Source organism: Tupaia chinensis, unplaced genomic scaffold (assembly GCF_000334495.1).
Source record: "Tupaia chinensis unplaced genomic scaffold, TupChi_1.0 Scaffold000101_1, whole genome shotgun sequence".
Lineage (NCBI taxonomy): Eukaryota > Metazoa > Chordata > Mammalia > Scandentia > Tupaiidae > Tupaia > Tupaia belangeri.
In genome coordinates, this window is record NW_006159565.1 from 3,000,426 (window position 1) to 3,022,824 (window position 22,399).

The 22,399-nt window shown below is 43.2% G+C and overlaps 2 protein-coding genes across 2 annotated transcripts in view; one reads left to right on the forward strand and one right to left on the reverse strand.

Moving 5' to 3' along the window:
- RAC1 (Rac family small GTPase 1) overlaps positions 1 to 7,894 on the reverse strand; it is a 65,872-nt gene extending 57,978 nt beyond the window's left edge. The window contains exon 1 of the mRNA XM_027770011.1: positions 7,774 to 7,894. Within this exon, the coding sequence (XP_027625812.1) occupies positions 7,774 to 7,894 (121 nt within the window). The remainder of the gene's footprint in view (positions 1 to 7,773) is intronic.
- Positions 1 to 22,251, forward strand: FAM220A (family with sequence similarity 220 member A; the record flags this gene model as incomplete). The annotated part of the gene is given in 2 exon segments (XM_006143634.3): positions 1 to 59; positions 20,411 to 22,251. A coding segment is annotated over 1 exon segment (759 nt). The 3' UTR covers positions 21,252 to 22,251.
- Positions 22,252 to 22,399: the final 148 nt, after the last annotated feature.

Below are 22,399 nucleotides of genomic sequence, written 5' to 3' on the forward strand. Positions count from 1 at the left end.
GCATCAACTTCCCTTACCTCTACATCGTGGCTTCCATGATGCTCAACGTGCGCCTGCAGGTGGGTGAGCCGCGCCCGCCTAGCCCCCGACCCCCTCCTGGGGTGCGGGTCCTCCCAGCACAGATCGGCCCTTGCCCCCCGACATTGTGCAGATGCTGAGGGTAGCCGCCGTTGGTTGGATGCTAATTTTATGTCAAGCACTGGGCATTTAATCTTGCATCCCACCGGAAGGAAAGCCACGGAGGTGGTTGTTACCCTCTGTGCAGATGAGACTTAGGGGTCAGATTAAGATACTTGCCTTAGGGAAGGTTTCACAGCTGGGGATGGGGTGCAAACTGATGGTGGATGCTGGAAAGGTCCTAAAGAAAAATTCTTGGATTCGGGTGGTGAGTTTAAAGAGGGATTCCTTTTAATTCCTTCGTGAATCCTTTTAATGTCCAGTTTAAAATGGTTTGTAAGTTAATGGTATTTTGATCAATGTACTTTTTTCTGGCCTTGGGTGGACGTGAGGCTGGGATGAATATGCAGGGAAATGAGGTTTCAGAGACCCCAAACAATATAGATGTGAGCTAACAGCGCTGGAGGCCGCATTTGCTATGTAAGTGACTGATCTACAGCCCTTGAATTACAGGTGCCTTTTTCTAGTGGAAGGAAAAGTTATCAATTTGGGCATTTTTCCCCCCCTCAAAAATAGATGTCTAGAGACTGAGCTCCTCTTGTTCAGTTTCCACACCGTCAGTGCCTTCAGTGTGCATGCTCAGGCTGTGTGATGGAGGAGGAGGCATGGATGGGTCCCTGCCCTCTGGAGCTTAGAGTTGATTGCCCTGTGTTGCTCCCTGATGTGCAGAATGAGCCAGTCTGAGCAGTGCCAGGCAGTGGTGATACCTGGAGGTTGTATTCCCTTTGTTTCCTCTGGTTTGGTCATCTCAGAGTGTAATTTTCCTTGTGCATGGATCTTCAGGTTTTTCATTCCTGACCCAGGTAATGGGAGGCCACATAAAACCTAAAGCCGACTGTTGATTAAAATTGTGTTAAGGTCACTTGAGAGGAATCAGCTACTCTAGTTAAAAGTCCAAATTGAAATACTTTTAATTGAGCAGGGGCTCCTGTTGTCCTTGAATGGTAACTGACTAGAGGAATAGAAAACAACTCTTAGAGCCAGCAGGTGGTATAGTGGTTAAGGCGCTGGACTCCATCATGATCAACTGAGGTTCGGGTACTCGACCTGGTGGCTGGCTTTCTCACTTTTTCTTTCTTTGCTGAGCTCTGTGTCTTATAGCAAATTTAATAATAATAATAAGTAAAGTTAAATAAATTAAAAAACAACCCAACTCAGCTATCTTTGCTGCAGATAGTATAAATGAGGAAAGGGTGCTGAGTGCAGGAACTGTGATAAACCAGAAAGCCTGTGCTCTAGCCAGTTATTATCCTGTGGAAATATGGCCCCAGTGTTTACCAGTTCTAGTAATATCCAAAAGAAGTCAGAAATCCTGATTTATAGCTATCACATTAACCCAAATTTTTAAAAAGGAAACTTTGAGGGGCCAGCAGGTGGCATGGTGAATAAGCCACTAGATTTCCACATGGTTAGTCACAGGGATCAGCTGATGACTCTAGCCAGTTATTATCCTGTGGAAATATGGCCCCAGTGTTTACCAGTTCTAGTAATATCCAAAAGAAGTCAGAAATCCTGATTTATAGCTATCACATTAACCCAAATTTTTAAAAAGGAAACTTTGAGGGGCCAGCAGGTGGCATGGTGAATAAGCCACTAGATTTCCACATGGTTAGTCACAGGGATCAGCTGATGAAGTGGTGGTTGAGGTGCTGGACACTCCTATATGGCCTACCATGGTTTGAGTCTGGGGCCTGGTGGCTTGCTTCTCACTTTTCTCTCTCGCTCATGCTCACTCTCTCTCTGTCTCTCTCTGGACAAATTTTTTTAAAAAGTGAATAAATAAAAGTTTAATAAATAATTCTTTTTGTGGGAAGAGGTTTGTGCTATTGGGCACTTGCGCTTGTCAGAGAGACAGACAGAAAGTGAGAAATCACCCCCCAGGAGGGATGGCCACGCCACAATCCCTTCTCCTCCATTCTCTTCTTGGCATCTTAGGCACTCATGCACATGCGCCCGACGTGAGTTTAAGCCACCGGGTCTGGGACTCGAACCGTGGCCCACTACATGGGAGTCCAGCGACATAGCCATTACACTAACTGCTGGTCCCAACACATAATTATTTTAAAAGAAAAATCATGCTGGGCTTGTGTGTGTACGTGACCAAAATCCTGAGAAGAGAATGGAGGAGAAGGGATTGCTGCGTAGCCATTCCTCTTGGGGAGTGAGTTCTCATAGTCCCTTTCCCTGTCTCTCTCTCTCTCTCTGGCAAGCACATGCACCCTATACAAAAACCTAAAGAAAAGAAAATTCGCTGGCAAAACATTAAGTGTAGCCTGTATTTTACCTCCAAGCTTCCACTTTGGAATCTATTGTCTAGAGTTATTTACAATTTCCAGTTGTTCGTAAGATCACAAGAACGATTGTAAGAGAAAACATTCTGTTACGTTGAAGTTTACCATTTTTTAAAATAATTATTTGTTGTTATTTTTCAATTTGATCAGAGAGAGACATAGAAAGGGAAAGTGAGGGAACCAGCAGTTAGCGTCATGGCTATGTCGCTCCCACGTAGTCGACCGTGGTTCGCATCCTGGACCCGGTGGCTTAAAACTCACGCCCACGCGGGGTGTGTGTGTGTGTGCGTGCTCAAGATCCCGAGAGGAGAACGGAGGAGAAGGGATTGCAGCATGACCACCTCCCTTGGGGGATGATTTCTCGCTTTCTGTTTCTATGTCTCTCTCTGTCTGTCTGGCGAGTGCACACACCTTATAGTGAAAATCTCTCCAAAAAAAAAAAAAAAAGAAAGAAAGGGAAAGTGAGAAAACAAGCCACCAGGTCCAGGACTCGAACCATGACTGGCCATGTAGGAGTCCAGCACCTTAACCACCATACCACTTGCTGCCCCCCCAAGTTGCCATGTTTTGTACCATTTTAAAAAAATCACCTTTCTCATATATCCACTATTTATGACCATCTTTCTAGTCCAACATACCATAATCACAGTCTCCTCCCCTGATCTCCATAGAGCAGTTAGAGAAGTCTTTTAACATTATAAATCAGATCGTGCCATTCCCAAAACAAAACTACTCCATGGCAAACAATGCATTTTTACTCAGCAGATCCAGCTTCCTTTTACCTCTCACTTGGCTTGCCATTCCTTACTATGCTTGTTTAAGGTTTTCTATCTACTCTCTGCTTGTTCTGAGTCTCTTACTACCCCTGTGCCTATGGGCAAGCTATTCTTTCCAACCTGAATGCCCTTCCCTGGCTCTCCATTTCAGAGGAGCCTTTTTTTGTGTCTCCATTTCAGGGGAGCCTTTTTTTTTTTTTTTAAAGAGGTTTTTGCTGTGGGGCGCGTGCACTTGCCAAAAAGACAGAGACAGAGAAAAAGCAAGAAATCACCCTCCAGGGGGGGATGGCCATGCCACAATCCTTTCTCCTCCATTCTCCTCTTGGGATCTTGGGCATGCATGCCCAAGTGCCCAGCGTGAGTTTAAGCCAGGTCCTGGACTTGAACCACAGTTGACCACATGGGAGTCCAGTGACATAGCCATTATGCCAACTGCTGGTCCTGCAGAGGAGCTTTTTTTTTTTTTTTTTTGAGAGAGAGTTTTGCTATCGGGTACCTACTCTCACCATAGAGACAGAAAGCAAGAAATCACCCTCCCAGGGGTGATGATGATGGCCATGCTGCAGTCCCGTCTCTTTTATTCTCCTCTTGGGATTTCGGCATGCACGCACACGTGCCTGGTGTGAGTTTAAGCCGCTGGGTCCAGGACTTGAACCGTGGTTGAGTACATGGGAGTCCAGAGACATAATTATTAAGCCATCTGCTAGTCTCCAGAGAAGTCTTTTTGTGATCATCCTATTGATCTTGCACCTGCTTTCTTCATCACAAAAGTGCTGACATCTCATTTGTTTAAAAAACAATGAAGAGTGGAGCCAGCAGATAGCGAAGCAATTACATCACTGGACTCCTGATGTAATAAATCTGACCAAGGTTCAAGTCAAAATCATGCCAGGCGCGTATGTGTGCCCAAAATTCTGGAGGAGAATGGAGAAGGGATTGCAGTGTGGCCATCCCCCCTAGGTGGGGAGGTGTGATTGCTCGTTTTCTGTCTGTCAAGCATACATGCTCTATAGCAAAAACCTCTCTTTTAAAAAAAAAAGGCAGTAAAGAATAAAGGACTCTTGAGAACAGTGGGTGGTGTGGTGTTTAAGGTGCTGGACACTCCCACATGGCCAACTGTGGTTCAAGTCCTGGACCTGGTGGCTTACTTTCTCACTTTTTCTCTTTCTCTCCCTCTTTGTGTCTCTTTGGTTAAATTAAAAGAAAAATGAATGGGGCTGGCAGGTAGCATGGTGGTTAAAATGCTGGACTGCCACATGGCTGACTGCAGTTCAAGTCTAGGCCTTGGCAGCTTTCTCTCTCTCTCATCAAATTGAAGAATAATAATAAATAAAAATAAATAAATCTTTTGAAAATGAATGAATAAATAAAGTTAAAAATTAAATGACCGTTTCTTTTTGTGAAAAAAAATTTAATTTTATTTATTCATTCATTTTCAAAAGATTTATTTATTTTTAATTTGACAGAGAGAGAGGAAGTGAGAAAGCAAGCCACCAGGTCTGGGACTCAAACCATGGTCAGCCATGTGGGAGTGTCCAGTGCTATAACCACCATGCCACTTGCTGGCCTCAAAGACCTATTTTATTTTACGTTATTTATTTTTTCTTTTTTTAAAAACTATTAAATTTTATTTGTACTTTCATTTTTAAAATTTTTATCATTTATTTATTTTTAATTTGACAGAGAGAGAGGAAGTGAGAAAGCAAGCCACCAGGTACAAGACTCAAACCATGGTCAGCCATATGGGAGTGTCCAGAGCCTTAACTACTATGCCATTCACTAGTCCCTATTATTTTTAATTTAACCAGAGAGGGACAAAATGGAGGGGGAGGTAGTGAGAGAGCAAATCACCAGGTCTGGGACTCTAACCACGATCGACCATGTGGGAGTCCAGCACTCTTAACCACCATGTCACCTGCTGGTCCCTAAAGGACTCTATTTCTTTTTTTTTTTTTGTATAGGGCGCGTGCGCTCGCCAGACAGACAGAGAGAGACATAGAGACAGAAAGCGAGAAATCACCCCCCAGGGGGAATGGTCACGCCGCAATCCCTTCTCCTCCATTCTCCTCTCGGGATCATGGGCACGCACGCACACGCGCCCGGTGTGAGTTTTAAGCCACCGGGTCCGGGACGCGAACCGCGGTCGACTACGTGGGAGTCCAGCGACATAGCCATTACGCTAACTGCTGGTTCCCAGGACTCTATTTCTAATATGATGCTTTGGGATTCCAATTGTGCATTTGCTTGTAGGATAGTGAGATAATCTCTCTGGAAAGGTTATTCACATAGAAATTTTATTTAACAAGGGGTGCGCACTGTAATAGATGAGGTAAATTCATTTTGGAGGAGAAAAATTTTACCTGTAATAAGAATGGTATGGGCAATCAGGTGAGCTAGGTGCACATACTGGGTGACTTGGTATAGTGATAATCCAGGTGCAGCACATCCTTTTAGAGTCCAGGGAACTGAAAGTGAGTGAGGGGAGGGGTGCACAGACAAAGTAATGGCCAGGTACCAGGGGGAAGGCTTTTTAAGAACTGTGTGAAGATTTTATGTTTGATCTTGGGCTTGACCAAGTGCAACAAGCAGCCATTTCACACCCTGGGGGTGGAGGTCTTTCTTCTTTACTGTAATATATATATATATATTTTTTCTTTTTGAGAGGTTTTTCGCTATAGGGCACGTGCGCTCGCCAGACAGAGACATAGAGACAGAAAGCGAGAAATCACCCCCCAGGGGGGATGGTCACACCGCAATCCCTTCTCCTCCATTATCCTCTCGGGATCTTGGGCACGCACGCACATGCGCCCGGTGTGAGTTTTAAGCCACCGGGTCCGGGATGCGAACCACGGTTGACTACGTGGGTGTCCAGCGACATAGCCATTACGCTAACTGCTGGTTCTCTTTACTGTAGTATTTACATCTGCTACTTTAAACTCCCTTGTAGGTTTTAGGGTTTTTGTTCATTTGTGAAGAAACACTAACTTTCCTGATTTGAGGGCTTATATTCCGGCCTTCTGGTAAGAGGAAGTGCAATAGGAAATAGAATCTGAGTAAGGGCACAGCCCCAGTACACTGTATTTTCTCAAAGCACTCTGTACCCATGCTCTCTTTGCAGGAGTGCTAGAAGCTGCTTCATAATGAATATGGCATAAAGAATTCCATTTCTGGGACTGGCAGGTGACATGGTGGTTGAGGGCACTGGACTCCCAAATGGCTAACTGTGGTTCAAGTTCTAGACCTGGTAGCTTTCTCTCTCTCTCTCTCTCTCTTTCTCTGTCTCTCTGTTCCTCTCTGGTCAAATTAAAATGAATAAAAATGAATAAAGTTAAATAAAATAATTCTTAAAAAAAAACCCTCCATTTCTACATGTTTACTTAGGACCTCCAAATCTTGTTTGTAGGGCACTGAGGCGTTTTAAGGACGTTAATACTTCTTGGGACCAGCAGTTAGCATAACGGCTATGTTGCTCAACTCCCATGTAGTCGACTGCGGTTTGAGTCCCAGACCCAATGGCTTAAACTCACGCTGAGCGCGCGTGTGTGCATGCCCAAGATTCTGAGGTGAGAATGGAGGAGAAGGGATTGCGGTGTGACCATTCCCCCTGGGGGCTGATTTCTTGCTTTCTGTCTCTTTCTGGCGAGTGCATGCGCCCTATAGCAAAAACCTCTCAAAAAAAAAAAAGAAAAGATGTTAATACTTCTTTAGTATGAAAGATGACTAAATGAGAAAATAGATTCAAGAGGACTTTGTACACTGAGAAGACAAAGTAGTGTTTGCAAGCAAATCTAAATCTCCTAGAGTTGTTAGCATCCTATTTATATGAAATTTGAAATCAAAGCAGTGAAAAAAATGAGAATCCATACCAAGTATAAATATAGTAAAAATAAGATTAAAAATGTTACTTTGAACCACCTATAATCTCATATCTACGACTTTGAAGTTCCACAGCCCATGGGAAGAATCAAGTGTCTTAGCCCCACATTACCTAGATTCTTAAAACCATTGAAAGAGAAAGCCTAGGGGCCAGCAGGTGGCATGGTGGTTAAGGGCACTGGACTCCCACATGGCCAACTGCAGTTTGAGTCCCAGACCTGGTGGCTTGCTTTCTCACTTTCTCCTCTCTCTCACACTCTGTCCCTCTCTGATCAAATTAAAATAACTAAGTAAGTAAATAAAGTTAAATAAAATAATTCTTAAAAAAAAAAAAAAAAGAGAGAAAGCCTAAAAAGAACAGTCAGAGGGCTGGCCCTGTAACCTAGTGGTTGATGGAGTCAGATCCTGCATGGCCCACTGCAGTTCAAATTCCAGGCCTGGAGGCTTGAAAATCACCAGGTGCATGTGCATTCATAATCCCAACAGAAAATGGATGAGAAGGGATTGTGATGTTACTACACCCCATTTGAAGGTACGCCCCCACTCCCATCCCGGCAAGTGCTTGTGCCCTCTGATAAAAAAAAATAAAATGAAGAGTCAGAAAAGATAAAGGTGGATGACTATTGTCAAACCAGGCAGTGTCTTTGTTTTACCCACACTTGTCTGCTGCATCCCCAGGTGCTGGCCAGGCCTGGAACCTTCTTTGGATGCTGTCTCATTCTCTTTGTGACTGTTTTTTCTTAGTCTTTTCTCTGTGGATGGCTCTAAACCCATAGTTCTATGTGTTTCAGTTTTCACTTGGAAATCTTTTTTCATTCAACCTAAGCAAGTAAAGAGAGTCCGGGACTGTGGGGGAAGAGGTCTTGGTGGGAGAGTTGCCATTCTAAATAGAGCAGTCAGTGTGGGCCTCAGTAAGTAGGTGACATTTGAGCAAAACCTTGAAGGAGGTGAGGGCTTTAGCCCTAGAAATGTCTGAATTGGAAGAGTGCTGAGCTTCAGCAGAGGGAACAGCGATGGCAAAGGTCCCCCCAGCTAGGGCAAGCTGCGTATGTTCCAGGAACAGTAGGCTGGTGTTAGGCTGGGGCAGTCATTGAAGTACAAGGTAGTAGTGGATTCTGATGGCGAGAGGCTTAGGGACAGCTCCCTGAGACCAGCTTTGACTCTGATTGAAATGCGTTTTTAAAAAGTTGCAGGTGTCACAAGACACCTTTCTTGGAGTTAAATGTGGCGTAAATTGAGTTTTACTCAGTGCTTGATTTACATCAGGCTCCTAGAGGAAAATTGGGTGAAATTATGGACAATTAGGAAAATGTTACAAAAGCTTATAAGTAGGGCTAGCAGATGGTGTGGTGGTTAAGGGCTCTGGACCCCCACATGGCAGAACACAGTTCGAGTGCCAGATCTGGTGGCTAGCTTTCTCACTCCTCCCCGCCTCATTCTGTCCCTCTCTGGTATGTGTGTATATATGTATAAATAAGTAAGTAAGTAAATAAAATTCTTTTTTTAAAAAAGAATTATTTAATTTTATTTATTCATTTATTTTTAATTTGGCCAGAGAGAGACACAGAGAGCGAGAGAGAGGGAAGGTGAGAAAGCAAGCCACCAGGTCCATGACTCAAAACGTGGTTGGTCATGTGGGAGTGTCCAGCACCTTAACCACCATGCCACCTGCTGGTCCCCAAGTAAAATTCAATTAAAAAAAAAAAAAGTTTATATGCTTTGTGGAAGCTTAGGCCAAGTCAAAGGGTTGAGCTCAATTAAACTTGGGGTTTGCCCTGGCTTCTGAGGTTCTGAACAACTGTATCTTTGCTATAGGACTCGTGTGCTCGCCAGACAGACAGAAGAGACAGAGAGATAGAAAGCAAGAAATCACCCCCCCAGAGGGGATGGCCACGCTGCAATCCCTTCTCCTCCATTCTCCTCTTGGGATCTTGGGCACGCACGCACACGCGCCCAGCGTGAGTTTAAGCCACCGGGTCTGGGACTCGAACTGCGGTTGACTATGTGGGAGTCCAGCGACATAGCCATTATGCTAACTGCTGGTCCCAGCCTGGCATGATTTTCAAGCTATGAGGTGGGGGACCTGAACCTTGGTCAGCTATGTGGGAGTCCAGTTCCTCAACCACCATGCTATCTGCTGGTCTCATCAGCCTGATTTTTAACGTTGTCAATGTGCTCTTCGTTGAGGCTGCTCCCTGTATGTCCTCACCATCAATGCAGGGGGTGCCTTAGGTGGTCTTACTGCATTTCAACCTACTGCGGCAGAGGTGGCAGCCTCCACCCTCCACCCTCCACTGTACACTTGTCTGTGTTGAGGCCACTTGCATTCTTCCATAGCCAGCAGTCACTTTTCTGTCCTCCGCTTTATCAACCTCTGGGCAGCATTTGGCACTAGTTCCCCGAAACACTCCTGATGATGGTGTTGTTCATAATAACTGTTATTTATTGGATCCTTCTGGTTGCTTTTCACACCTTGAGTCCTCACAGAATCCTGAAAGGAATGCGTTCTCCCTGAGGGAAGTAAATTACCCAGGTTGCTGAGCTGGGCACGGCCCAGCCTCTGCACATAGGCCTCCCCTTGTGAGCATTACCTTTGAGCCTTCAGGTGACCAGAAAGGGGAGGCGGAAAGAGTAGCTGGGTGGTGGCTAGAGAGATGCACAGCTGGTTTTACAAGGGCAGGTGTGATTAGATGTGTTGAGTGATTAGTAGGAACTCAGTGATGATAGTGTGTTCCCTGGGGTTTATGTTTCGGCACCATTTAGAAATGATGGAGTTGTTCCTGTTTTTCATACTCTGAGCTGTATAGGCATTTAGAAGATTTGTTTCAATCACCTTCTCGGCCCAATCATTTCTTCCTGGGCACAGTGATAGTAAGGTACACTGACACTCCCACTGGAGATGGGGTGAAGCCAGGCTTGTCTTGGAGGAGCTTGTGTGGACATGGTACACGCAGCGTCATTATCAGGGCCCATCGCTGCCCTGCTTGTTTAAGCTGTGTCTTCTTCCCCGTTCCCTTTGGGACCGGCTTGCCTGCTTGCTTTCAGAAGCATTGAGGCCAGGATATTTTTAGTATACAAAGCAGTGGTACTCTTGTCCTTCAGGTCCCAGAGGCCATTAATAGCTCGGGTTAGGGAAAGTAAGGAGACAGTTGTCAGGAAGGGCAGCAGTTGCCTAATTGGGTCAGGCCTATTGTCATCCAGCAGGTTGGCTACCTCTAACAGGAGCAGAGAATTGTGTGGAAGATGATTTCTTGTCCCTACACTGAGGGTCATGGACATACTGGGATGCCCTTGTTCTTTTCTTCCTTTTTTTTGAGATTTTTTTTGCTATAGGGTGCTTGTGCTCGCCAGAGAGACAGAGAACAAGAAATCACTCCCCGCCGCTAGGGAGATGGCCATGCCACAATCCCTTCTCTGTTTTCTCAGGATTTTGGGTTCGCATGCGCACGCACCTGGCATGAGTTTTAAGACACTGGGTCCAGGACTTGAACTGCAGTCTGCCATGTGGGAGTCCAGCGACAACCATTACGCCATCTGCTGGTCCTCATAACAGGATGTTCTTTTTTTTTTTTTTTTTTTGAGAGATTTTCACTGTAGGGTGTGTGCGCTCGCCAGACAGACAGAGAGAGACATAGAGACAGAAAGCAAGAAATCACCCCCCAGGGAGGATGGTCACGCCGCAATCCCTTCTCCTCCATTCTCCTCTCGGGATCTTGGGCACGCACTCACACACGCCCGGCGTGAGTTTTAAGTCACTGGGTCCGGGACGCGAACCGCAGTCGACTATGTGGGTGTCCAGCGAAATAGCCATTACGCTAACTGCTGGTTCCCATACCAGGATGTTCTTGATCGCCTGAACCCATTGCCTGCTTTGACCTCCAGGGTTCCATTTTCAGCCTTTATCATCTTTTTTTTTTTTTCTTTTTTTTTGAGAGGTTTTTGCTAAAAGGCGCATGTGCTCACCAGACAGACAGAGACAGAAAGCGAGAAATTACCCCCCAGGGGCGATGGCCACGCCGCAATCCCTTCTCCTCCATTCTCCTCTCAGGATCTTGGGCACGCACACACACGCCTTGCGTGAGTTTAAGCCCCCGGATCTGGGACTCAAACCACGGTCGACTACGTGGGAGTCCAGCAACATAGCCATTACGCTAACTGCTGGCCCCCAGCCTTTATCATCTTTGATGGGGGTTAGGGGAGGTATTCGTTTATGAATTTATTCCCAATATAACACTTCATTTTTCCTAACTCATACTCTTAAGTTTCCTCACTCCGGTGGTCTCAGATTGGTGGATAAATTTGTTTGCCATAATTCATATGATTATTATTTTGTAAATAATAACATGGGGTGGAGGTGTTGAGACCTACAGCCAAGGATAGAGACATAAATAAATAAATGTACACATGCATGCATACATTTCCATGCTTTATTTGGTACTATATACATCTACTAGTGAGAATAAACTATGAAAAAATAATTCACAAATGACAAATATGTCTATAATTTATTTCTGGTTCTCAACGTACAAGTAATATGTGTAACAGTAATATCAGAAGAGGTTAGTTAAGATACCACGCCAAAATGTCTCCAGTGACCTTTGGAGATTTTTGGCAAGAGAATTAAGTATGTAGGTTATTTGAATTTACTAAAGAACTAGAAGAACTTCAGGGAATAATTTTTCCTTTCATGATTAGAAACATGAGTACTTTATCACTAAATAAATGATTATGTTAAGAATACCTTATTTAAAATATTTTAACATGATTCTGGAAATACTTTATCTTTCTGAAGATTAATAAGCCCTTGTATAAGGACATACCAAAAGTGGTCATTTTCCTGAGAACTGTTCTATATTAAATGACTTGTTTTACTTCAGGATGTTTTGTTTATAAAGCTCTTATTTTAGTATGTATTTAAAAATATATTTGAGGGACCAGCAGTTAGTGTAATGGCTGTGTCGCTGGACTCCCATGTAGTCAACCGTGGTTTGAGTCCCAGATTTGGTGGCTTAAACTCACGCTGGGCATGTGTGTGTGTGTGTGCCCAACATCCCAAGAGGAGAATGGAGGAGAAGGGATTGTGGCGTGGCCATCCTCCTTGGGGGATGATTTCTCGTTTTCTGTCTCTGTCGAGCGCACACGCCCTATAGCAAAAACCTCGCCAAAAAAAAAAAATGTGTGTGTGTGTGTATATATATATATTTGAGAGAGCCGGCAGGTGGCGTAGTGGTTAAAGGCACTGGATTCCCACATGACCAGCTGTGATTGAGTCCCGGATCTAGCGGCTTGCTTTCTTGCTTTCCCTTTCCCTTTCTCTCTCTCTCTTTCTCTGGTCAAATTAAAAACAACAACAATAACAAATGGAATTAAATAAATAATTATTTTAAAAAGAAGAAACATATTTAGGGGGACCAGCAGATGGCATAATGGTTATGTCACTGGACTCCCATGTTGTCAACCTGATTCGAGTCCTGGACCTGCTGGCCTGAGACTCAGGCCAGGGCGCCCAAAATCCCAAGAGGAGAATGAAGGAGAAGGGATTACGAAATGGCCAACCCTCCTGAGGAGATTTCTCACTCTGTCCCTCTGGTGAGTGCACGTGCCCTATAGCAAAAATCTCTCTTAAAAAAAAAAAGTATATTGGGGACCAGCAGTTAGCATGTAATGACTATGTCGCTGAACTCCCATGTGGTCAACCGCGGTTCAAGTCCCGGACCCGGTGGCTTAAACTTACACCGGGCATGTGTGCGTGCGTGCCTAAGATCCTGAGAGAAGAATGGAGGAGAAGGGATTGTGGCGTGGCCATCCCCCTAGGGGGTGATTTCTTGCTTTCTGTCTCTCTGTCTCTCTCTGTCTCTCTGGCGAGTGCACGCGTCCTATAGCAAAATCCTCTCAAAAAAAAAAGTATATTTAAGAATGTTTCTATTTTTTTAAAAAAAGAATTATTTAACTTTCCTTCCTTTCTTCCTTTCTTACCAGAGAGGGATGGAGAGAGAGCGAGAGCGAGAGAGCGTGTGTGAGAAAGAGTGAGAAAGAAGGGCAAGGTGAGAAAGCAAGTCACCAGTTCTGGGAGTTGAACCACAGTCAACCATGTAGGAGTACAGTGCCCCTAACCACCACACCACTAGCTGGCCCCAGAATGTTTCCATTTAAAGGATATGTCTATTCTTAGTACATTTCATCAATAAAATAAATGTAAGGTTTGAGATAAATATATTTTGTAAAGTTAATTTCAGAGAAGATAATTAGATTTGACTTGATGATCTTTGAAAGTATTTGTTTTGGATTGTACCTATAACCTACATTTATTCTAATTATACCCTACAGTTCTATACTGCTTTATACTGTTCAAATATATTCATTTATTGGGGCTGGCAGGTGGTGTGATGGTTAAGGTTGCTGGACTCCCACTTGGCTGACCGTAGTTCAAGTCCCCGACCTGGTGGCTTGCTTTCTCACTTTCCTTCCCTCTTATTCTCGCTCTGTCCCTCTCTGGTCAAATTAAAATACATAACTAGATAAATAAAGTTAAATAAAATAATTCTTTAAAAACAAATTTATTTGGGGGCCAGTAGGTGGCATGGTGGTTAAGGGAACTGGACTCCCACATGGCCTACTTCAGTTCGAGTCCTGGACCTGGCACTTGTTTGCTTTCTCTCTCTCTCTCTCTCTCACACACACACACACACACACACTCACTCACTCACTCGCTTACTCATTCGGTCACTCATTCATTCTGTCCCTCTCTGGTAAAAATTAAAAATAAATAAAGTTAAATTAAAAAAAATTTTAAAATTTCATTTGGGGACCAGCTGGTGGCGTGGTGATTAAGGTGCTGGACATTCCCACATGGCCAACCCTGGTTCAAGTCCTGGACCTGGTGGCTTGCTTTCTCACTTTCTCTCTCTGTGTTTCTCTGATCAAAATAAAATAAGTAAATGAATAAATAAAGTTAAAAATAATTTTTAAAAAATTTCATTTATTGGGAACCAGCAGTTAGCGTAATGGCTATGTCGCTGGACTCCCACGTAGTCGACCGCGGTTCGTGTCCCGGACCCGGTGGCTTAAAACTCATGCCGGGCGCGTGTGCGTGCGTGCCCAAGATCCCGAGAGGAGAATGGAGGAGAAGGGATTGCGGCGTGACCATCCCCCCTGGGGGGTGATTTCTCGCTTTCTGTCTCTATGTCTCTCTCTGTCTGTCTGGCGAGCGCACGCGCCCTACAGTGAAAATCTCTCCAAAAAAAAATTTTTTTTTAATTTATTTTACTTAGTTTTGCTATCAGTTGTGGGCTTTCACTGTGGGGATGAGGAGAGAGAAATCACGCTTTTGGGGGATGATCACACCGCATTCCCTTCCTTCTCTGAAGAATTTGGGCATTTTGGATATGCACCCAGCATGATTTTCAAGCCTCCAGCTCTGGAACTCAAACTGTACATTTGGTCATGTGGAATTCAGCAGCCTCAACCTACATACCACCTTCTGGACCTCAAATATATATATATGCACTCCCACATGGCTGACCATGGTTCAAGCCCCAGACCTGGCAGCTTGCTTGCTTGCGCTCTCTCTCATCAAATTAAAATAAAATAAATGAATAAATAAAATTAAACAATTCTTTTTTTTTTTTTTAAGAGAAGTTTTGCTATAGGGCACATATGCTCGCCAGAGAGACAGAGAGAAAGTACCAAATCACCCCCCTGGGGGAATGGCCATGCCCCAGTTCCTTCTCATCTATTCTCCTCTTGGGATTTTGGACACACATGTACACGCACCCAGCATGAGTTTTAAGCTGGGACTCAAACTGTGGTCGACTACTTGGGAGTCCAGCGATATAACCATTATGCCATCTGCTAGTCCCTTTTTTATTTGTTTTATTTTATTTTATTTTATTTTTTAATTTGACCAGAGAGAGAAAGTGAGAAAGCAAGCCACCAGGTCTAGGACTCAAATCATGATGAACCATTTGGCAGTCCAGTGCCTTAACCACCACACCACCTGCTGGCATATATATATATATATTATATGTGTGTGTGTGTGTGTTATTTAATTTTATTTATTGTTATTATTTAATTTGACTAGAGAGAAAGGGAAAATGAGAAAGCAAGCCAATTGGTCTGGGAATCAAACCATAGTTGGCCATGTGGGAGTCCAGCAGCTTAGCTACCATGCCACTTCGCTGGTCCCTCAAATATATTTTTATCAGTTGGTATAGAGAGTAATGGTCACACTTTTATCAAGAAAACTTTTTTTAACATGCCCCACAAAATATATATGTATTAATAAATTATACTGCTCTATCAAAATATGATACACAGGGATACTTTTAAAAGTTTGTGGATGAGGGACCAGCAGATGACATAATGGTTACATCACGGACTCCACATAGTCGACTATGGTTTGAGTCCTGGATCCAGTGGCTTAAACTCATGCCAGGCACATGTATGTGTGCCCAAGAACCCAAGAGGAAAATGGAGGAGAAGGGATTGCGGTGAGGCCAACCCCCCTGGGGGGGTTGTGATTTATCACTTTCAGTCTCTGTCTCTCTGGCAAGTGCATGCACCCTAAAGCAAAAATCTTTCAAAACAAACAAAAAAAGGGACTGGCAGGTGGCGTGGTGATTAAAGGCGCTAGACTCCCACATGGCCAACCAAGGTTCAAGTCTTGGACCTGGTGGCTTGCTTTCTGACTCTGACTCGCTCGCTCGCTCTCTCTGATCAAACTGGAAAATAATAATAATAATAATAACAATAATAAATAAAGTTAAATAAAATAATTCTTTAAAAAAAGAGTTTCTGGATAAATGGAATTAAAGTACAATTTTATTTTGGTTCAAAAAATTTTGAAACCCATGCATAATTTAAAAAATTGTTTAATGTTTTTATTATTATTTTTAATTTGACCAGAGAGAGACAGAAAAAGGCAAAGTGAAAAAGCAAATCACTAGGTCTGGAACGCAAACCATGGTTGGCCATGTGTAAATCCAGTGCCTTAACCACCACACTACCTGCTGACCTCCATAGTGGAGGCCATAATACTCATTTCCCATGAACTTTTTTTTTTAAAAAGAATTATTTAACTGAATTTATTCATTTATTTTAATTTGATCAGAGAGGGAGAGGGAGAATGAGAGAGAGAGAGAAAGAGAGGAAAGTGAGAAAGCAAACCTTACCAAGTCCAGGACTCAATTGCAGTTGGCCTTGTGGGAGTTCAGTGCCCTTAACCACCATGCCACCTGCTGGCCCGTCCCATGAACTTGAGTTTTAAGCCATCAGGTCCAGGACTCAAACCGCGGTTGACCGTGTCTGGCAGTTCAGCAACGTAACCATTACACCATCTGCTGGTACTTCTCTCTTCTTTTTGAAACACTCATTTAGCTTCTGTGACATTAAAGTATCCTAATGAGCTTTGAATCTTTTTCATGTTTTTTGTGGCCCTCTCCCCCTGTCTAGTCATCATATCTTCCTGGTCTTCGATAACTTACCTTTGTTCACCTTCTGTTTTGACGTGTCATACCATCATTTTATTCACTTCTCAAAAGCTGTTGACTTCTGGGTCTCCAGCTGCTTGTTAAAGTCCCGCAGTGAAACTCTGTATGTCTAATCTGAACTCCTTGACTTCCCTCCATACCTGCTGCTCCTCCCATTTTAAGGCATCACACCTTCACCACATGGAATTTAAAGCCAGAAGAAACTTGTGCGTCATCTCACTTACATCTAGGTAGTTACCAGCTGAAAAAATTCTTCAGCCTGTCTCTCATCTTTCTTATGGAGGCCTTTCTTCATCTCTCCCTGTGCTCCTGGAATAGCTTCCTAATTGGGTAGTCTGTTGTGGTTCCTTTCCAGTCTGTCCACCACAGTGCAGCCAGAGTAATTAATCTGAAATGCAAATCTAGCCATCTTTTCTCTGCTAAAAATTCCTCACTGGCTTCCCATCTGCTGCTGAATGAAGTCCAAGCTCCTCATGACACTGGCCACACCCACTCATTGTCAGCACTGCTGCCCCATTCCTCAGCTCTCCGTGATTTCTACTTCAGCTCCAGTAATACTTTATTTTTGTCCTGTCATACTTGTCATTTTAAAGAAATTTTAAGTTATACATTCATATAGCTTCAAGAATCTTTTGTCTATAGGTTCAGAGAATCAGCCGTTTCCTACCTGCCATTTCTCTACCCCTGTAACCAGCAATTTTCAGCTGTAGCAGGTTCTCTTAGTGTTTGCTTCTAATATCTCTAAATTGCCTGCTCATATTGTGTTGTTTCTTGTTGTTGTTGTTTTTAAGCTTTGTCGTTTGTCTTCTCATTGTGGAAGACAAGGTCTTAGCTCTTTTTTGTCTGGCATGTGTTTTATGTAATATTTCCAGCCCTCCTTACCACTAGAGTTACTGCATTGAATAAAGTTAGATTGTTGTTGTCTTTAGGCTAGCCTCTTGGAAAAAGTACTGAACACAACTTATGTATGCATTTACTTATTTACCTATTTGCCATATATCAGAGTTCTGAGGCTATGATTGTTGTTGGTGTGGTGTTTTTTTTTTTTTTTCCCCTATTCTTTTTTTTCTTTTTTTTGATTTGCTAGAGGGCTCATGCCAGATATGTGTGTGTGTGTGTGTGTGTGTGTGTGTGTGTATATATATATATATCCCTTCACCATTTCTCCTTTTGGAATTTTGGGCACACATACACATGTGCCTAGTGTGTTTTTCAAGCTGCTGGGTCTGGGACTTGAACTATGCAGTCAGTTAAGTGAACTCCAGCTCAAACTTCCTTAACCACCATGCCGCCAGCTAATCCATTTCTTTTCATTTTTATTTAGTTAAGGTTTTTGCCATAGAGCACATGCATTCACTGGAGAGAAAAAGAGAGAGGAAAAGTGAGAAATCACCCTCACACCCCCACAGAGGGGATGGCAACACCACAATCTCTTCTCCTTCATTTTCCTCCTAGAATTTTAGACACACATGCACACATTTCTGGCATAATTTTTGAGTTGCCAGGTCTAGGATTGAAACTGCATTCAGCCATGTGAAAGTCCATTGCTTTAACCACCACGCCACCTGCTGGCCCCACTATTTTTTCCCCTATAATTTCCCAGAGAGTACCCAAGCTCATCAGAGATGAGCGGGAGTGAGAAAGCACCCCCAATAGGGCGTGGTCAAACTGCAGTCTCTTCTATCTGTGCAACCTGTGCGGGCCTGGGGCATGCACACACACATGCCTGGCACATTTTCTATGTCACCTGGGCTAGGATGTGAACCACACAGTCACATACGGAATCCAGCTCTCTCAACCACCAGGCAGAGCTAGCATATAATTTTTTTTTTCATTGCCAGAAGGTACATTTGCGTGTGTGAGAGAGAGAAGAGGGGAGAGAGAGAGAGTGAGAACACTTCCCCACCCCCCACTCCCCCAGCAGTGGGCATTGTTATACTGCAGTCCCTTCTCTTCCATTTCTTCAGTCTGTGAGAATTCGGGCATGTTTGGGCATGTGTGCATACTTGACCAGCATGTTTTTCTTTCTTTCTTTCTGTCTGTCTGTCTTTAAAAGAGTTATTTAATGGGGAGTGGCAGGTGGTGCGGTGGTTAAGGGCTCTGGGCTCCCACATGACCGACTATGGTTTGAGTCCTGGACCTGGTGGCTTGCTATCTCACCTCCCTCACTCTGTCCCTCTCTGATCAAGTGAAAATAAATAAATAAATAAAGCAAGCCACTAGGTCTAGGACTTGAACCCTAGTCAACCATGTGGGAATGTCCAGTGCTTTAACCACCATGCTACCTGCTGGTCCCTAGAACAGCATGTTTTTCAAACTGCTGAGGCCGGTATTCAAACCATGGTCAGCCATGACATCTGGTTCTCTTAACCACTAAACCATGGGACTGGCCCCACAAGAAACTTTCTCCATGTTTTTACCTGTAGTACCTACCAGTTCTAGTGAAGTCTTTTCTTATTGAGGCTCTAAATTTTCTTTCTTTCTTTTTCTTCAGAGAGAGATGTTTTGCTATAGGGATAGCGTGTGCTCACCAGAGAGAGAGAGAGAGACAGAAAGCGAGAAATCACCCCTTTTAAATATCTTTTTTTAATAATTATTTTTAAATTTAACTTTATTTATTTATTTGAATTTGACCAAAGAGGGACAGAATGAGAGACTGAGAAAAAAAGGGATAAAGTGTTTTTTTTTTTTTTTTTTTTAATATTTAATTCCAGGGACCAGCAGATAGCGTAATGGCCATGTCACTGGACTCCCATGTAGTCAACAATGGTTCATGTCTTGGACCTGGTGGCTTAAACTCACGCCAGGCGCTTGTGCGTGCGTGCCCAAAATCCCGAGAGGAGATTGGAGGAGAAGGGATTGCGGAATGGCCATCCCCCTTGGAGGGTGATTTCTGGCTCTCTGTCTGTCTCTTTCTGACAAGCACACACACCCTACAGCAAAAACTTCTAAAAAAAAATTAATTCCATTTGTTACTATTTTTAACTTGACCTGAGATAGAAAGGGAAAGTGAGAAAGCGAGCCGCCAGGTGCGGGTCTCGAACCACAGTTGGCCATGTGGCAATCCACCACTTTTAACCACCATGCCATCTGCCAGCCCTTTATTTTATTTTATTTTTTAATCTTTTTTTTTCTTTTTTTTTGGAGAGATTTTTTGCTATAGGGCATGTGCGCTCGCCAGACAGACAGAGACATAGAGACAGAAAGTGAGAAATCACCCCCCAGGGGGGATGGTCACACCGCAATCCCTTCTCCTCCATTCTCCTCTCGGGATCTTGGGCACGCATGCACACGCGCCTGGCGTGAGTTTTGAGCCACTGGGTCTGGGACGAGAACCATGGTCGACTATGTGGGAATTCAGTGACATAGCCATTACGCTAACTGCTGGTTCCCTCTGCCAGCCCTTTATTGATTTATTTTAATTTGACCAGAGGGGGACAGAGCAAGAGAGAACAAGCGAGAGCAAGAGAGAGTGAGAAAGTGAGAAAGTAAGCTGCCAGGTCCGGACTCGAACCACAGTTGGCCATGTAGGAGTCCAGTGCCCTTAAGCACTGCACCACCTGCTGGCCCCAGGATTTGTTTTTCTTACTGTTAAGTATATTTTAGGGAATACTGTAGTAATAAAGCACTCTTCTGTTTATTAGGATCACTAACAGGCAGATTATCATCCTGTTTTCTATTACCCATTGGTACCAGAGATGGTTAGAGATCTTAGCATTCATTAGGAAATATTTGATGTGTGTAGATGTTCTTACGACCCTCTGCCTTTATTGTCATGTTGTATTTTGATGATCTTTTCCAGGTTCATATTGAAATCCATTGAAGGCTTTCGCCTGACTGACTAAGGTGTGGCCTCGGGCTCAGCGCATCAGAGAGCACAAAGCATGAGGGATTCAAGAGAGACTCTGGGCACCTGTCTCGCAAGAGTGAAGGGAGGAGGAGGAGATGACTCGGACCTACTCCTATATAGCCTTAAGAAAAGAACACAAGAAGAGAATCCTCATCCAGCAGATATGCCTTCCTGGATCAATCAGCTTGCTGTTGATGTAAATGGAAATTCACACAATGAGGCATTTTTGGAAATGAAAAATGATCTGAGTGAGGCTGACCTCTCACTTCATGATGGCCACAAAGTGTTTCCATATTTGAAAGAATCAGTAAAAAAAAATTTAGCTTCAGCAGCTGTTCTGAGCAAGTCTCCAGGTCTGCTCTCTGTCCCTGCAGAAGATCATTTTGCTGGGCTACTCTGTGGTGCCAGGGAAGATCTGGAGAGGGACTGGCTGGAAAAAGAGTCCATGGCCACGGACAACCACAAAGGACACTGTCCTAAGGGAGAGCCTCAGGTATCAGGACTGCCATGCCATCAAAAACTGTTGGAAATGGGGATTTTTAAAGATGAACCACCAAGTGCATTTCCTGCAGGGCTAGTCTCTGTGTTGGTACCATCTTGCCTGCGTTCAGTCCTTTTTGCAATGCTGCATGCATGTCCTCAAGTACTCCTGAATCATGAGACAAAACATATTTTCCTTGACCATTTAAAGCCCATGTTTTTAGAACCAACAGTAGAATACAAGAAAATGCTTTCGAGTGTAAAAAGCATCTCAAATGGTCTGCAGGTAACACTGGGGTTACTGACTCTATGACTTTTGAATTAGCAGATCCGTTATGCCATAGTTAAGGTACCAGCAGAACAATAAAGATAGTGAGATGGATTTTAAAAATTGTCTCAAAATGATTTCTGTCGCATGAAGTCTTAATACAAACAGTCTAAGTTCTTGCTTGGGTCTGTTTGTGCAGACAAAATAAATCAAGTTTAAACTCACTAAGTGCTGAATGATGCGGAAGAAAATTTTTGAGCATGTTTTAAATTGTGTTTGAAAGAAGCTGAAAATTGGGCAGCCATTTCAGGAGAATGTTGATATATCTTGTATAAATATCAGATTGAAACATAATGTAACATGAAGTTATTTATCTCAGTACCCATTTGGAAGGGCTACTGTCCCGGATACTGTCTCTTTAGCTACTCTCTGATCACCAAATGGAAGTGGATATTTGTAAAGTCTGCCCCGCTGTACTTTTATTAAGCCTTGCTGAGTTCATGATAAGCTGTTACCATTTCTGCATTTTGTAGAATAATTTTGGTCTGCAGCAAAATTTGATTTCTCACACACCCCTTTCCTTCCACTTGAAATGCAATTTAAATGGAGGCCCTACGGTGCAAGTTGCAATATTAAACTTACCTTTAGAATAGTCTTCTCAAACTAGGAACCCTGCAGTGTTATTACCTTAAATGAAAGGAAACGAGACTATTTGATATAGCTCAGTTTTAGAGAAGCAAATCAAGTATTTCTCTCATAAGAATTTCCAGGCTGAAGGAGTTGAGATATCTTTTACATGAAGATTTTTCTGAGGTAATTAACTCCTTTTGTTGTTTGTTGATAACTTTAATAAAGGTCATTTAAGAGTGTAAGTTTTTAAGGACTCCCAAAGTGAAATTTAAAGCCACCATTTTGGGAATATTGATTGCATATATCAGTTTATATTATGTGTAAATTACTATGCTGTGTGCTATTTTAGGTTTTGGGAAATGGAAAAATAAAATCTGGTCTTTAGCATAATAAATGTCTTATTTTATGTGTGTAATTTTGGTTCTCCTTGTCTTATTAATGCTGTCGTCTTAATACCCAATCATTTTTTAAAAAATAAATTATTAATTTTTTAAAAAGAATTATTTAACTTTATTTTAATCTGACCAGAGAGGGACAGAGCGAGAGAGAGAGACAAAGAGAGG